Below are 17,308 nucleotides of genomic sequence, written 5' to 3'. Positions count from 1 at the left end.
CTAAAAAAAATAATAAATTTAATATGTCTTTGCATTGTGTGTATTCTCATTCAAGGTACGTGTTGTTATCATCCAATTTTTTATGTGAAAAAGTTTCTAAATGATTCTCAACCGTATATTGTTTGTACGTAATCGTACTTTAAAGGTCTTGAATCGTTGACTTCTTGAAATACGTAGTGGAGGAGGGGTTAGTAATGAATTTCTAAATAACTAGCATAAACTGCTATAAACACACAATGAGTTTGTACAATTATTCAGTCACTCTAATTTCATTTCACAAATAAAATTGAAATAATAATGACAACAACAATATTATTTTTTTGTCACCAAAATATAAATAAATAAATAAATAATGGAAAGTATTTCTTTGGATGAAAAATTTCGGAGGGGGTTAGAACCCTATAGGGTGAACCTCATAGGGGGTTGAACCTCATAGGGGGTTTGAACCACCCCTTTGCATACGGCCATGAATACAGCGGAACCCCGATTTTACGTTTTCTGTCGGAACATTAATAAAAAACGTACCAAGTGGGAAAACGTACAATGCGGTGTTAAAAATTTAAGCATTTTGTTTAAAAATTGACTCTCTATCCAAGAAGTATATCTTGGGGGGGGGGGGGAGAATTAGGAAAAGAAAAAGTTTATGTGAGTCTCTCTCTATCTGAAGAACACATTAGGCAGTGTTCTTCAGATAGAGAGAGAGGCCACTGTACATTGTGAAAAGTAGACGTGATTTAGTTTAAAGATAATTATACATTATGATATAAGATGTTGTCAAGTTTTTCCCGTTGCAGTACGCAGCAAATATCAAAATTAACTCTGAAATAATTTTTAACAGTGTAATAACAGACTGAACTTGGAGTGGCTTTGGATTTGCAACAGAGATTAAATTTTCAAGGGGAGGTGTTTGTCTTTTAGATTTTAATAGATAGATTTTTGCTTGCTAATTCAAACTTTACCTACAGAATTGGTGCCCCCCAAATGTTGGTGCTTTGGGTCCCATGTGCACATGAATTAATATGGCCCTGCTTCTTAGTGTTGTAAAACGAGGGCAAAAAAATTCTGCACTGTTATCAGTGTACAAATCGTGTAAGATGGAGCAGACTGCAGTTATCTACCGTCTTATCTGACGATCGAGTTGTGCATCCACGCACAGCCGATTAACAGGCGCCACTAAACATACAATTTCGTTCCAAATGATAGATGGTTGATTGGAAAGGAAGGAAAGGGGAATGGAACCACATTTTTTCATGTAAATTCGATAATATTAGATACCTCATTTCTTTGCATTATTTCAGGGCTGCGGTGTCCGACTCCGACTCCACGACTCTGACTCCGCACCCATGGCATAAATGCAGACGCGGAGGGAAAAGGATTGACTTCTACTCCTTTATCCGAAAATCAGTCTTACTCCGACTCCGCTACTCTGACTCTGCAGCCATGGCAGAAATTCAGACTTGGATGGAAAACGACTGACTCATACTCCTTTACCCCCAAATCAGTTCTACTCCGAAGCCCTGCATTATTTACTTAAAAAAAAAAATGCATTAGCAACGACAGAACCTTAATTGTCCGAAACTCTTTTAACCGGAGCCGACGTCGGTTTTCGTGAATTTTATTTAGAACTTGAAATTTAGTTTCTATCTTCCGAAATTCGTAATACAACTAGGGCCGTAACCAGATTTTTGTTTCGCAGGGGTTTTTACGAAACACATTTCTTGAAACATGTATATGGTCTATGAAATTCGGTTTCATGTGTATTCTATTAATTTTTGTTACAATAGATGATCTAAATGGAGGAAGGGGATGTTCTTACAAAACGTCATTGTTACATAATATAAATGAATTTCTAAATAACTAGCATGAACTGCTATAAACACACAATGAGTTTGTACAATTATTCAGTCACTCTAATTTCATTTCACAAATAAAATTAAAATAATAATGACAACAACAATATTATTTTTTGTCACCAAAATATAAATAAATAAATAAATAAATAATGGAAAGCATTTCTTTGGATGAAAAATTTCGGAGGGGGTTTGAACCCTATAGGGTGAACCTCATAGGGGTTTGAACCACCCCCTTGCATACGGCCATGAATACAGTGGAACCCCGATTTTACGTTTTCTGTCGGATCATTAATAAAAACGTACCAAGTGGGAAAACGTACAATGCGGTGTTAAAAATTTAAGCATTTTGTTTAAAAATTGACTCTTATCCAAGAAGTATATCTTGGGGGCAGTGCCGGATTAAGCCAGCGCGGGGCCTGTAGCAAATTTTACCAAGAGGCCTTTGTTTTTGCATGACAGTGGACTTCTTCATGGAGCCGGAGAATGCACTTTTATACATACAGGCATACATACAAAAATCCCCATCACTGTGCATTTTTGAAGTTTTCAATTCCAAAACACAATTTTCAAAGTACTGAAGAGAGGGGGTTCGGGAGTTTAACCGCGGAAAATGTGACGATATTTTGGTTCTAAAAACGCATTTTTTACGACTTCTAATGATAGTTGGCGGAGAGAAAATTCGAGTGCCCTTATTAAGTGATTTTTTGAAGCTGAAGTCAAAAAACGGGATTGTACCATCTTAGGTTGGGTTAGTGGAAGAAATCGGATTCACAGCGACTCATTCCAGGCCATTTTCCAAAATTGAAGTCCTAAAAGAAATTGTTGATTTTCTTCAGTGAGTTTGAGGGAGAGAGGAAAAAGAGGGTTCAAGGAGATCCCTCCGGAAATTTTTCGAATTTATAATACTAAAAACACAATTTTAAACCGAAAATTTTCAAAGTTGTATTCTCTAAAAGGGTACTTTTACACGATCTTTGGTAATTTTGGGGTCGGGGGGGGGGGGGGATCAAAAGCCACTTCCTGGAGATTTCTCGAAATTGAAGTGTTGAAAATGGGAATGTAGTCGATCGCTGGTAACGTTTCGGTGTGGGACTGTTCCCGGAAATTTGGATAGTTTTTGAAGTTTAAGTTCTAAAAATAAATTTTAGGTGATCGTTAACAATGGTAAAGGATGAGGGGTACTCTCCCATGAAAATTCTTCGAAATTATAGTCCGAAATGCGTAATTGTAGGCCATCTTTGATGACGTTATAAAGAGGTATCGGGGCAGGGATCCATGGAAATCTTTCGAAATTGAAGTTCCAGAAAGTAATTATAACCGGTTCTCGATTATGTTATACCATTTTCCCCTGAGATTTTCTGAATTTAAAGTTCGAATAATAAAGTTCTAGGCTACCTTTAGTGACGTAAAAGAGATGGATTGGATTTGAGGACTTTCTCCCTACCCTTTTCTTTGCTACGCCATCTTTGGTTTATTTTCAATACTTACACGTATATTGTGGGAAAATATGCCCCACTAATCCACTAGTTGTTCCAGAAATATTTCATTGTTTAGGATTTCCATTAAAAAAATTTCAATTTCCACCCTTATATTTTTATTTGTTCAAGATAGAAACATTTGCACCATTAGTAGACTTAACATTATGGACTAAGATGACATTTTGAAGGAACATTTTTTACATTTTATTTAATTTTAAATACCCTAACTCCTGAATTTCTTGATAAATATTTGTTTTAATTTTGTTTTTTACCTTCAGACATTTAGAACTACTGGTGCGACTTTTTTAAAATTTGTTTTAAATATATTTCTCTTTTTAAACATGTATGCAGACCGAAGCATCTTTCATCGACCCATATATTTTGCTATGATTTTCGCAACGATATTTTGATTTAAAAAATAAATTCGAAAAAATATAAACTGGTTGCTGGTTCGCAAGAGGACAACGAAATTAAGACCTAAGGCACCTGAATTTAGTAGATCACCGTACTCGATCAAAACCTGAATGTATGAAAGTTTGACTAATGATCATGAAGCAATTTTTGTCACTAAATTTATGTAGTATTTATAGTTTTTTTTTTTCTTTTAACTTGGCACTTATCAAATGTATAGCTGCAATTGATGAATTACAGTTTGACAATTACTGGTACGCGCAAAAGTAAAACCGTTAAGCATTTGATGAAAAAAAACAGTACCAGATATCATATCTTTTCCAAAATAGTCACCTCTTTGAGAACAAAAGGACCTATTTGACGAAAATATTTAAGTTTTTTTTCTTTTTAAACGTCTATATAGTTGACCCAAGTCGCAGATTGACAAAAGCAGTACAAACCACAAAACCGTATTTTAATCGCAAAATGCGTATCCTCGAGAGGTCAAATATTAATGTGCAAAATTCTTAAGTAAATCTAAAAGGGGGGGGGATGGAATAAGGTAAAGTGGTTGTAGTCGAAATCTAATTGACAAAGCTTCGTTCCAAAGGTAATTCAATTTTTTTTTTCCTCCAATGCCTAGAGGAATAAAAAGCAACCTTTGTTAGTTTAATGGCTGTTACCGTCTCTAAAATACACAAGAAGTCCCCCCCCCCACACACCAGCATTGATATAAAGGTCAGGATGGTATTATCCCATACAAGTTTAATATTTTTCCGCCCTCGAAGGGAAAAAAATGGGATTTGTAATTTGTTTGAACATTTATTTTTTCTTAGAAAAGCTAGATCAAGATAAAGATAGAGGGGGGGGGGAGAAGTTTAAACGGGTAAAAGTGCGGGAAAGTATTTAAATTTTTTTTCTATATATATATATATATATATATATTTTCTTATGGCGCAGGGCCCCCAGAAGCGCGGAGCCCGTAGCATTTGCTACTTCTGCTCTATTGCTAATCCGGCCCTGCTTGGGGGGGGGGGGGGATAAAGAAAAGAAAAAGCTTATGTGGGTCTTGTATATGGAAAATAATTTCGATCTGTTAGTAGAAAAACGTGTTAAGCGGGTTTTATGCAGAATGATAAAGTAAAATCCAGAATATTGTAACGTTATCAGTATAGCGTTATTCATGGACCAGCAGAAAATGACGTCGGAAGCGGGATAATCGTATTAAACGAACAACGTAAAGTCTGGGTTCCACTGTAACGGAATTTCGCTGCAGTAATTATCTTCAAGTGTTTATATTCCTTTGTGGAAAAAAAAATAATTTAAAATTTTTTGCCAATAATCATCGTTGAAATTTATTGTTCCTACATGATTCCTCCAACGAAACACATTTTGCAAAGTAATTGGGCCTGCATACACTTCCAGACATTGGTCACAACCCTATTTATGGAGAAAAACTACGGCCGAAAGAATGGACCTCACCAAACGGGCCACTCACTCTGCAAACATCCGAGTGTTATTTTCCATTCATCCTCAGACCACCCCCGCTCAAGTGGTAAGATACAAGTGTTGATATCATTTCCTATGTTGACACACCCTTCTTACAAACACTACAACACCGTCTCTCCTCAACCCCAGTCGTGCTCCTCTACTGCCCTAAAGGGACTGTCCACAAAAGATGTCACGCTTTGAGGGGGATTGTGAAAATTTGAGTTAGTGATAATTGGGAGGAAGGGCGGTAAGAAGAAGTGTGGCATCGCGCATGCGACATCCTTTATGGGCAGCTTCCTAAGTGAGATTCAGTGCATGCTGCCAATGGGAATTGTCGCAACTCTCAAGGTAGAACTCATAATATTCCCAAGATTTGATAGTTGGGGCAAACCTAACGGCAGCATTGTGACGGATAAGCAGATCCTAATCTGAGCATTACAACGCTTCCAGGTTAGGTTTGCCCCAGCTATATGAAGAAAAACCCACCATCATGTAACTAACAATATATTCTTAAAATCTATTTCACTGTTTTCGCAATGGGGTCGTTTCCAAAATTTTAAAAGTATTTTTTTCTGAAGGAGCAGGCTTAAAAACATAGGATCTGACCATTTTTAAAATAATTTATTTAAGTTTAATATTTTAAAAAAAATACTTAAATCGGTGCGCTTTCATTGTTTACACTTCTGTCGTGTTACATCACAAATGATGAAATGACATTCAATGTTGCCATTCACAGAACAAAATATTTAATTCGCATCTTTACTCACGTGCATTGGCAACGATATGGTTGATAGCAAGCGTAGAGAGCAATTTTAATTCGCTGTTTGATTATCATAACGTGGAAAGTAGTAGAAAGATGCGGCAAAGTGCATCATTTTTGACGTCATCAAGATCACGCCTTGTTTGAAAAATCGGACATTTAAAAAAATTAATTAAAAAAAAACACCTGTTGGGAAAGTGAAAGTATTTTCTGGGTACATGTAATTTTTTTTGCTCATTCTATCCATTTCAATGACTAAAAGTAGTACTTTTGACTGAAGGAAACCACCCCATTGCTACTGTTGTAGTTTCTCTATTATTAATCCAATACAGTTTTCGGAAAAAATAATCCCAAGTTTCACTAAACAACACAGATGTTTCATGCCTATTGGATCAAGATCAACATAAGATGTGATATTCTTGAAAATAACATTCCGAAAATACTTGAAAATGCAAATACGACACTTTTGCTCTTTAATGGTGAAATATTAAGTAATAGAAATGCAGGTCTCGCAGAGATATGCTACTCATTAATGGCAGTTCGAAAAAAGGCATAACTCAAAATCGCTCATTTTTGAGCGATTTGGGAAGGAGTGAGCGATATGGGATAACTAATTTTGTAGCGTGTTTTCTAAGAAGAAAAATTTAGGGTGTGTGTCCGAATTGCTCTAAAAAGGTAAAATAAAATGCACATTTACTCATTATTTGATTACTAATTGATTATTTTGAAAATAAATTTTAAGAAATTTTTATTCTGTAAATATATGTATGTATATTTATTTATAATTCTTGTCCAGTTATTGATAATGCTTACAATAGAGGATTAAGGTTGCAGAAGAGAACTTGCAGTCAGCATCATGTTCGCGGAGTTATTGACATCGAGTATTAGAATTAAAAATAAAGAAATAAATAAATAAGATAATCAAAAGTTTGATATTTATTTTCAACTAGAAAATCGCCCGCCAAAGTATGACGGGTGAAAATTACTTCTACATCTGAAGGAAGTAATTGCCTGTTTGGCGTTATTTTAATAGTTGAAATTTTAACCCTAACTGCAGTGGTTTAACCCTAAATTCCAGTAGGTGGCGTTAACTATTGACCCCTTTTTTGTTTCTTCATTTCCTTGAAAGGACACAGTTTTACCAATAAACAGTTAAGTTATCGGATCGAGTTCAACCTGGTCACAATTAAGACTTTCCTTGCTTGTTAACTTGAAGCAAAACATATTATCAAATTATCATGCCGTGGCGCGAGTTTTATTGTTGAAACACGCGGGTTACTCGATCATCGGCTATTATGTGAGGATTATTGTTAGTAGTAATTAAATTGCGAAATCCTAATAAAGAATCATTTTAAGCAGATTACAGATCCTGAAATGATTGTAAATACCGTCAAGCTCGGGGCTCAATTTGTATGAAAGCTCAGGGGAGCTCAGTTCCACCCTTCTTTTGAGTTTCCAAGAATTTTTAAGTTGAAAAATTTTTCCGATTTGAAATTATTTGAAACTGAATGTAAGCTCTGAAAACGTAAGGCTTCTGCACTTTTTTTTTGTATAGTGGTGGTAAAAAAAAAAAAAAATTGCATCACCCGCGCCGCAAAGGAGAGGAATATCATCCCGACTGCATTCAATATACAGTCAAGCATCTTGTATCCCAGATGATTTGGGGATGTATTTCTGATCAAGGAGTTGGTGGGCTTCACTTTGTGCAAGGAGCAGTAAGCGCTTAGGTGTCTATTGGCATTTTGGAGGAGAAATTGCTTCCTATATACTAACCGGAATCACTTTACTTCAGTTCCAAACGTCATTTTCCCATGGATGTAGGAATAGCAGGATGGAGCACAGGGGGAAATTTTAGAAGCGATAACCGTAACCGGCCGCCATCTTGGGTGTATCGAGAAACTGTGTCTGCAATGTTTAAGATACGGAAATTGTCGAACTTTTTTTATCGAGTTTCAAACGGATTTCGACGTTATGACGTCTTGTGTAGACTTCAACTGCGCTAATAATGCACGTAGGAAGGAGATTCCTAGCTAATTTTGTATAAATGGATAAATAATTTCTCCCATAATATATGAATCAAAAACAGATAATGATCGTAACATACTCGTATAGTGGATGGTATCTTACTTTCAAATACAAACCCGAGTTGCTTAAAATAGCATTACAAATTCAAATTTATTACTGTGCTTTGCTGTTACTCTTCGGTAACTTATAAACAATTCTATCAATAAAATTGTGAAATAAAATTCGAAACATTGCCAGATGCTTTCATTTTTTCTAATTAAGTGTAAATTAAACTTAGATTACAAAGGTTAATTTTAAATAGGTTGTATTTTTAAATCAATATTCATTATTTCATCTGATGTAAAAATTAGAAATTAAAATGCTACAAAATTTAAAATCCAAGTGCTTATCTTTTTCTAAAAAAAACAAATATTAGCTGGATATTTTATTCATGGAGGTTACAGGTTACTACATCCATGATTTTAAGTAAAAAAAATAGCAGTTAATGCAATCTAGTAATAAAACTGACATTATGGATTTTTTCTGGTTATTGTGTCATATTTGTTTATAATAGTAAAGCTAATGTAATGTGTCAGAAGATTTAATTAACATTGAAAAGCAACAAAATTTAAATGTAAAGTCTGAGCGTTTTTTCAAACATTAAAATTAATTTAGATGTGATAAAATTAATAAGTAAGAATTTTAATTAATATTGTGACATGATGCAATTATACTAATACTTTCATTCAGTGCATGAAATGTTTCTTTGGGAATTTTCGAAGTTTTAAATTTGTTTACTATTTGGTTGCCGAATATTGAAGTACTCTGCCAAACCAAATATTCGGTTTGCCTGCCGATATGCAGTATACCGTATACCAACCAAGTATTTCGTGCATCTCCAAAAAATAAATAAAGAAAGAATGAATCATCAATATTTAAAGAACTGGATGGGTAGGTTTTCAAGAAGTTGTTTAGAATGTTACGCTATTTAACATTTATGTACATGGGATTCCTTTTTAAAGAACTATATCTCAATTTTGTTACAGTTTTATTTTAGTTTTATCCTCATTCCATCAACTTTATTCAAAATTAGTTTTCATTTATGTTATTCCTTTATTTATCTTTGTTGATTTCTAGCTGCTTTCTTTCATTGTGCTGTATTCTAATTTCATAATATGGACATAGGCTGCAAAGTTTTGATAATTCTGTATTCTTATCTATGGGAAAATCATTTTGTTTTTATTAATAAAATTAGTATTTTAAAACCAGTTGATCATTCATTTGTCACTAAATTAATTTTAATTAACTAAAGACATTAATTATGCAATTAGTTTATTGTTTAGAAATTTAAAGCTTAAAATATAATTGTGTTATGCATTACTTTTTTATTTATTTGGTAGGCAAAAAATACCTTCATTATCAATTTGAGAGAGAAAAGTAAAGCACGCGAATCGCGAAATTTTCGCCCGAGTAATATACGAGTCCTTTTTGTACTCCTACCTCCATGCATTTTCCAGGATGATTCTGCTCCGTGCCATAGGGCAAAACTGGTAAGTAACAATTTAAAAACCTTTATCCTGCCATTAGACTTAAATTAACATGGGGTTAAGTAATTTTTTTCTCTAAACTCATACGCAGGTTCAGAAATGGAAAAATGAGCATGGGGTCAGCAGTTTGCCTTGGCCTGGAAACAGCCCCGATCTACGTAAACAATTATCGGATTCCTGCTTTTAAATGTTTATTTCATAAGTTTTGCAGAATTTCGCATACATTCATTGTTAATCAGTCGACCAAAACTTATCGCATAATCCCATTGTTGTGAAAATGCGAGGGTGATGCAATTTTTTTTACCATCACTGTAAGAAATTAAGCCCTGAGCAAATTACAGCAATTGTTTATGTAGTAGGGGAATGTGGGACAAAATGAAATAGCTAAGATGAGTGCGCTTTTTCAAAATGAACAGATTGAAAATTTAATTTGAAAATTACAGTACAAAACGAAAGAACATTATACTTTATAGTAAAACTTTCATTGAAACATTATTTTTGGTTGTCGTTTTGAGCTTTCAAAAGATAGTGGAAAATAGTGAATGAATAAAAAAAATAAGAGAATGAATGAATAAATAGGTGAATTACTAAAAGAAGGAATGTAAATGAATTAATTAATACATGAATACGTAAGTATTTTAATAAATGATTGAGTGAGTAAGCAAAATAAGCAATTTCACTTTGCCCCGCATGTACTCGACTACATAAGCAAAATAATTAAAGCACAAATAAGCTTAATATTGACTAAATAAACATAGTACTGCATGTTAGAAGGTCTAAATTTTTACTTAAAATGTTAATAACAAGAACTTTGTCATTTTATTATACAAAAAAATAATTTTTGACTTTCAACAATCATTACAATAAGAGTATCAATTTTTGAAAATTGCTTGTATTATCATATGCTTTAATATTCGGCGGTATTTTTTTTCCTAGCTGGAATAGATTACATATGCAACTACATTGTTAAAATATTACCAGATAGGTGGCGCTAAACGTAGAGTAAATATTTCACCTTTTCACTTTGCCCCGCTATTTCACTTTCCGCCACATTCCCCTACATAGTTATAACCAGGGCTGTGGAGTCGGAAGGAAAATGTCCAAGTCTGTATCTTTGAGTGAAAATGTTAGAGTCTTTGAGTTATGACCCCTTTAACCCCAATTCGCTTCGATTCCGTTTCCTACTCCAAAGTCTCTTGTTAGAATAGCGAACTCGGAGGGGAAAGTCCGAATCATAGCATTTTAAAGCCTTTGACTCCCCCGACTCCGACTTCTTTGCCCCAAAATCAGTCCGACTCCGATTCCACAGATCTGGTTAAAAAAAAAAAAAACTTCTACGTTTCCCAGGTGTACTCGTTTCGTTTTCAAATAAACAATGTTTATTCGAATGAATCGTCGGACAAGATTTGAATTCGTAGAAACTGGAGTCATTTTTTTAAAACCTAGTGTAGCATTTTCAATTTTACAAAAGCAATTGAACCCATACAAAACAAATATTAGAGTATTTTATTATGCTCCCTCGTTAAGAAAGTGCTTCTTAACTAGGGAAAAAATCTTTTATTGAATTGAAACTTTAATAATGGAAACCAGTCAAATGCCAAGTTGTAAAACTTTGAAAAACATTTTAACCGTCATATTAAAATTTTCCATTATTACATTTTTTCAAACTGAAAAGGATTTACATTTAGTTACATTTCTTCCAGTAAAAAGCTCTGTAATACTTATTGAACAATATGATACGACTATGCATTTTTCCCTCTTAAATTCATAAACATTGATGTTTGACTGGTTACTGAATTAAACGATTCTTGTATGCCATATTGGACATACACATGCAATGTCTATTTTGAATCAACAAAACATTTTTGTGCGCATGTTGAAACTGAACGTGAACGCAGTGTTTAATGTTCACAAGCTATTGTTGACACATTCATCAATCATAACAGAGGATACGAGGATTGAACGGGGGTCTTCTGATGAGCGTAGCGATAAAAATACGTTCGAAAACGCTCACCTGTCAGTTGGAAATGTTCCCACTCCATGATCATCATCTCGTCATGGACCACGCAGAGTTCTGAGATTCTATCGAAAAAAGGAACGCGGCATCGAACATTCGGACGCGTCCACGAGAGCAACACGTGAAGGGAGGCCCATCGACTTCATGAGATAATCACGTGTGGCGAAATCGCGCGAAAAACCGCGATAAAGATATTCCTCCTAGCCACCTTATCAGTATGTCATGAGAACTTTCATTGACTTAGGGATTGAGATTGGTGGTGACCCCGCCTTCCGGGTGAGGTGGTAGGTGGAAGACCCTGACGACAACCAGAAAGAATGACCACTCATACCCTCTCAAGGCAGGTATGAACAGAAACAGAACCAGATTTGAATTCGATCCTTTTCATTTTGATTTAAGTGCCTGCAACGTTTAAGGACGTGTTCGAATAGGGCGATCAGTTAACTCTGGCTCACCAGGCCTAAACCAGAAGCGTTCTAATAGAGTCATCAGTTAGTCGATTCTATATGAAAAAGTTATAGGGACACTAACTGCTGTAGTCACGAACCGTCTTCACGAACCGTCACACAGTGGAGTATTTGACTGAAAATCCTGGCCAAAACTAGTTTGAAATTTTCACCCTTCTGAAGGCGACATCCTTGTGTGCGTTTGTGCGCCGTACGGCGAAGCTATCCCCACTTATAGACATGAAACTTGGTATACAAGTTGTCTGAAATGTCTAATGTTACAATTTGAAACTCGATTTTTAAAATTTGAATTAGAAAATGAAATATTTAATATTTTATCCACGGTTTAGACTTTTGCATGTTTACGACCGTAAAAACGATCCTAGTAAACGTAGAAAAAAACCCAATGCATCACTAGATAGGAAAAATAATTTTCTTCAAGATTATGGTTTGTTTGAAGATCTAACGTAATTAACCGAATTTCTAAGAATTTACAAAGGGAGGTCACTTTTTCGACTTTTTTCAATTATTCAATCCATGTAAACTAAAATTCTTGCATCCAATATTCTAATAATGTTATGGCTCTGAAACTTTTTAAGGAAATAATATAAACACCTTACCTTCATTTACAGCGAAAACGGTGAAGTTATGTTCTTTCACTGATTTATAATGAATTTTTTTTCAATGAGTTGAAATAAAAATTTTCAATAATTTTCACTCGATCCGAAATGAATGCCACGGTTGGCTCTTTGCCAATAAAGCTTAGACAAGTGATAAGTAAACATGTTCGATGCGAATTGCTGTTTTCCTTTGAAGATATATAATTAAGTGCACTGTTCGAGGGGGGAAAGAGCAAAAAGCGGTTAAAAAAATCCTAGTATTCTGTACAAAACACTAATTTGAAACCAAAAAAATAATCAATTTTATTCTTTTCGTTTGGTTTCAATTATTAAAACCCTGAGTTAAGCATGCACAAAAAGAATTAAAGACAAGGGTTTCGGGGTTACAAAGAACCTTTTTTCTATTGAAAAAATAAATAAATAAATAAATGAACTAGGATATTATAACTGTAAAAACACTCGAAAATGGATATTCAAAAGCTCTTTGTTTTTGAATTGTATATATTGTACTCGTACCTTGGGTCGATCCTTAGTTTTACATCGTGTGATGTGTCCCGCTAAAAATTGTACAAACAAATTTGGAACTAAAATTTTATATAACTTTAATTTCACAATGAGTAGGTAAAATGTCTTAAATATGGATAGCTCGCTAGCGTAGGAACGTTAGGAGACAATTACAATTGTCTCCTAACGCTAGCAAGTGTGTGTGGGGGGGGGGATATTTCCCCCCTTTTTCTACGTATAAGGGGGAAAGACCCCCTCCCCCGGCACATTATTTGCAGCAATGAGCTGAAAAAATATAAATATTTATTTATTTTATCTAAAATCTATCTCAATTTTAAGGAAGAGCAAATTTTTCTTGGCGAGATCACAAAATAATTTAATTTATTAACTCATTAACGTACATGAGAAAATTAACATAACTGAACGGAAACACATGTTTTAGGGGTGCAGTGAATCTCTTTAGCGATGCATAAAGGTAAGCGTTTTCGAAATTAATTGGATGATTCTCATTCCATAACTTACATCTTTACACATTGATGAAGCGGTTTCTCATAACCATGAAACTCGTGTCTGAAATTTTATTGTTGTTTTGTGCGCTCAAATATGTCGATCTTTTCATTCTGTAGTACTTATGGTAACTTTTTTGCAAATTTATTAAATCTTTGTAGGTAAATTCAGTTTAAAATCTTGACTTGTCACAAAAAGATCGGATTATGCACTTTTTTTTAAAAAAATCATTTAAAAAAAGGGCAGTTGTAGGCGGAAGATTTTTTTGCTGAAATTAGCACTAGAGACTTTGCCAAATACGATGCAACTTTCAAAACAGCCCGACCAAGCCCGACACCCATTTAAAAAGCTTTCTCTAGTTATAAATTAAGGCGAAAAGCCTTTAAAAATCTCACGTACCAAGTTTTCCTTATTTTTTTCACTAAAAGAAAATAAAAATATTTACTTTGATTTATAATTAGCACTAAGCCCTGACATTTCTTTATACCGTAAAATTGGTTTGGTTCAATTCCATTCATTTAAAAAGCCACAAAAAAATCTACATTGAAACGTAATAATTAAGCTGAAATGTAACAAAAAAGCGAAAATTCTTATAGAAATCTCATTTTTCACTGAGGCTATGAGCAATTGTATGTGACTCAAGTTTCCAAAACAGGTGCCGATCGATGCACCAGTTAGTCAACTATCATGGAATAAATTTTCCTAAAAATCGGGTAAATTTTTAATTTTGGACTTTTGGCCAGGATTTTCAGTCAAATACTCCACTGTGCGTCATGAGATCAACCACTCGGGATAACCGGTAACTTTTTTCAAACACGACCATAGTTTCAACGTCCCTTTTACTTTCATCAATACTTGGGATTACTAAGTATAAATGAGGCAGCGATACGCAAAGGGATGTAAGTGAATATTTTCCAGTTTTGAGTAAAACGCGTTTAAAGATGAAGTCCTAGGTGGGCTTTCGGTTGAACATTTTTTCTAAATCATGCTGTTCAACAGCATCTACCAGAGCTACTCTCGTCCTAAGACAGAGGAGAGGATCACCTACCATTTGTACAGGTTACCTCCAAATTTTTAATTTTGCCACTTACTTCCCTTTGTTTCTCACTGTCTCAAATGATCCATCATCTTCTTTTTACTTTGACTCCACAATCGATAAGAGCGCATAAACCTCAGCCAACAAAGAATTTGTTATGGCACAATTTGTACAGGTTTTGGATCTACGTACCCGTAGAACTCGGGCCTGAATTTGTACATACTTACTGTGGAAGAATTAGCTTGCTATCTTTGTTGGTAAACGTAATTAGAAAAGAAAGACACACAACTGGACCAGCGTACTCCAACTTCCACGCACAGAGAGGGGCTATTAATTAAAAATAGGATTGGAAAACCGTGGTCCAAAGACCGAAAATTTGACATGTAGGGGAGAAGTAGGTACAGTGAGACAACAGCAATTTATTTTATGTTTGGATATTTCCAGTCTGGTTGTCGTGTGCCAGCTAGGCTGGCAATTTGGGGTGCGCTGCTTCACTTTTCCTACTGTATCGTAATTTGGTGTGTCCGACTTCTACAGTACACAAATGCCATAAGGACCCGCTTATAGGGTAGGCAACCATTCACAGCACATTAACAAAGAAAGGACAAAGACAGGAGAGAGAAAGTACGTCCATGTCCGAGCCGGGATTCGAACCCGGACCTTCCTGTCGCAGTCAGACTTATCTGACCACTAGACAAGGGAGGCGGCTCCAGTCTGGTAAAACTTTTGAAAAGTAGACGTACTGTGAACAATATTATAGAAAAAAAAATTGCTTTCAAGTATCATGTAAGGAAAATATCCTTGTCATCATAGTTTGAACCCATCTAAGTAAAATATATCCATTGTTTGTTGCACTATTTACGAACTGGTTAGATAAACTTTACAGACTAGTGTTATTAATCTTACATTAGCCTATTAACTAACGTTCATTTTAGTCGCAGAATGATGTTAATTTTCTTTGTGTGAGAATGGCAACTATTGTGTTGATATTTTTCAATGAGGGAATAGTGAGACGCTATTAATTCGTTGCTCACTGCTCCTATTGAACTTTTATATTAAAAGTAGAGAAATAATATAATGAATTAAATTTAATTACGACTCTTCTGTTGATGCAAATAATTATAAAATAAGTTTAAAAGCCCTGCATCCACAGAATAAGGATGCTTGAATGCAATTATGACTTTTATAGCTATATATAGTATCACATAAATATTTCCATTTCATACTTATTCTAATTTACATTTGTTTTATTGCAATGTGCTAAATGTAATAATACTTTTTCGAAATATTCTCATACATTCTCTATAATATTCTCATTTCGAAATTTCAACATACCTAGAAAAAAGGAAATCAGCAAACTAGTAAGCTACATATTTGGAGTATTTTCGAGATTTTCTGAAACAGAGAGGAAAGAAGCTAATGTACTAGTAATAGATAAAAGCTATAGCATTCCATCCTTCTCTAATGCTACATCACAAGATCACACTTTAAATCAATTTACTAATCCAGATTCTAAGTTTGCTTAAAAATATGTGTATCACTGTTCCCACTACACAAGGGAACAGTGAGACAAAATTGCATTTCATTTTTATTTTTTCCTCGCTTTATAGAATTCGTAGCTTTTTCTAGATCCACTTTTATAATAGGGTCATTCCATGCGAAATGAGCAAATCAGCCGTGGCTGACATGTCACAGATTTCAATGAAAACTTTTATTTTGGCAAACCATGCATGTCTATGAGGAAATGCAAAGTATGGAAGTTTAAAAACTGTTTGTTGCTTTGTTATTGAAATTAGAAGTTGATGCTTACGCTAAGCCTAAATTTTCAGAGTTCATTGCAGCCAGTTTCTGACTCAATAACTCCATAAGTTATAAACGTACACTTAAAAAATAAATATTTCCACATTCTATAAACAAATCTCTATTAGGAAAGAGCAAAGTAAAATTTATTCGGATCTTTTTTTGAATATGAGATGTTAACAAAGATTGAAATTTTGCCAATTTACTTCAGATTTCAAATCTCTCTTCTAGCTCTTTTAATGAAAAAATAACAGTAAAAATGATTCAGATTAAAAAACTATCTATAACTAACTATCTGCTCTAATATAGTAATTGTTTATTAATTTCTTGATGACGAAATCGTACTTTAAAAAATCAAAAATTTCCGAAAATTTCATTTTTTCCTCCATTTCAGATGTTTTTTTAAAGATGAGGGAATGCTCTAAATTTACTCATTTTTTTTTACGTAACATATTGAAGTGTCTTTTAGATGCTACTAAATTTTAATCATTGGAATCAGCGTATTTTTGTCACTAGAGTAACTTGAACTAAGGTAAAATTTCATTATTTACTTCTTTTTATTGTAAATTTGGCAAAACTAACCATTTCTTTCGTGTTTCATTTTCTCAAAAGCATGTTTATGAAGTACTTGCTGAACTGTTTCCTTAATTATTGTGTTGAATTTTCCTCTCCATTTGTGATATAGGAGGAAAAAAAGCTCGTAAAGAACATACTGAGTTTAAAGATATGGGCAGAGGACCATCTTCTTTAATTCACAATAGCATTTGAGATTGGGCTATGAGTTTGAGGAAATTTATTTTATCCATGAATAAGTATATTTGACGAAATATACATTTATTTCAACCGTCCTGCAGC

At 34.2% G+C, this 17,308-nt stretch overlaps 1 protein-coding gene across 1 annotated transcript in view; it reads right to left on the bottom strand.

Moving 5' to 3' along the window:
- LOC129228469 (hepatocyte nuclear factor 4-alpha-like) overlaps positions 1-11,586 on the bottom strand; it is a 39,115-nt gene extending 27,529 nt beyond the window's left edge. The window contains exon 1 of the mRNA XM_054863149.1: positions 11,538-11,586. Within this exon, the coding sequence (XP_054719124.1) occupies positions 11,538-11,574 (37 nt within the window). The 5' untranslated portion in view covers positions 11,575-11,586. The remainder of the gene's footprint in view (positions 1-11,537) is intronic.
- Between the last annotated feature and the right edge of the window lie 5,722 nt (positions 11,587-17,308).

This window comes from Uloborus diversus, chromosome 8 (assembly GCF_026930045.1).
Source record: "Uloborus diversus isolate 005 chromosome 8, Udiv.v.3.1, whole genome shotgun sequence".
Lineage (NCBI taxonomy): Eukaryota > Metazoa > Arthropoda > Arachnida > Araneae > Uloboridae > Uloborus > Uloborus diversus.
The sequence above is the reverse complement of the archived record's forward strand: the minus strand, read 5'-3'. Positions and strand labels throughout refer to the sequence as shown.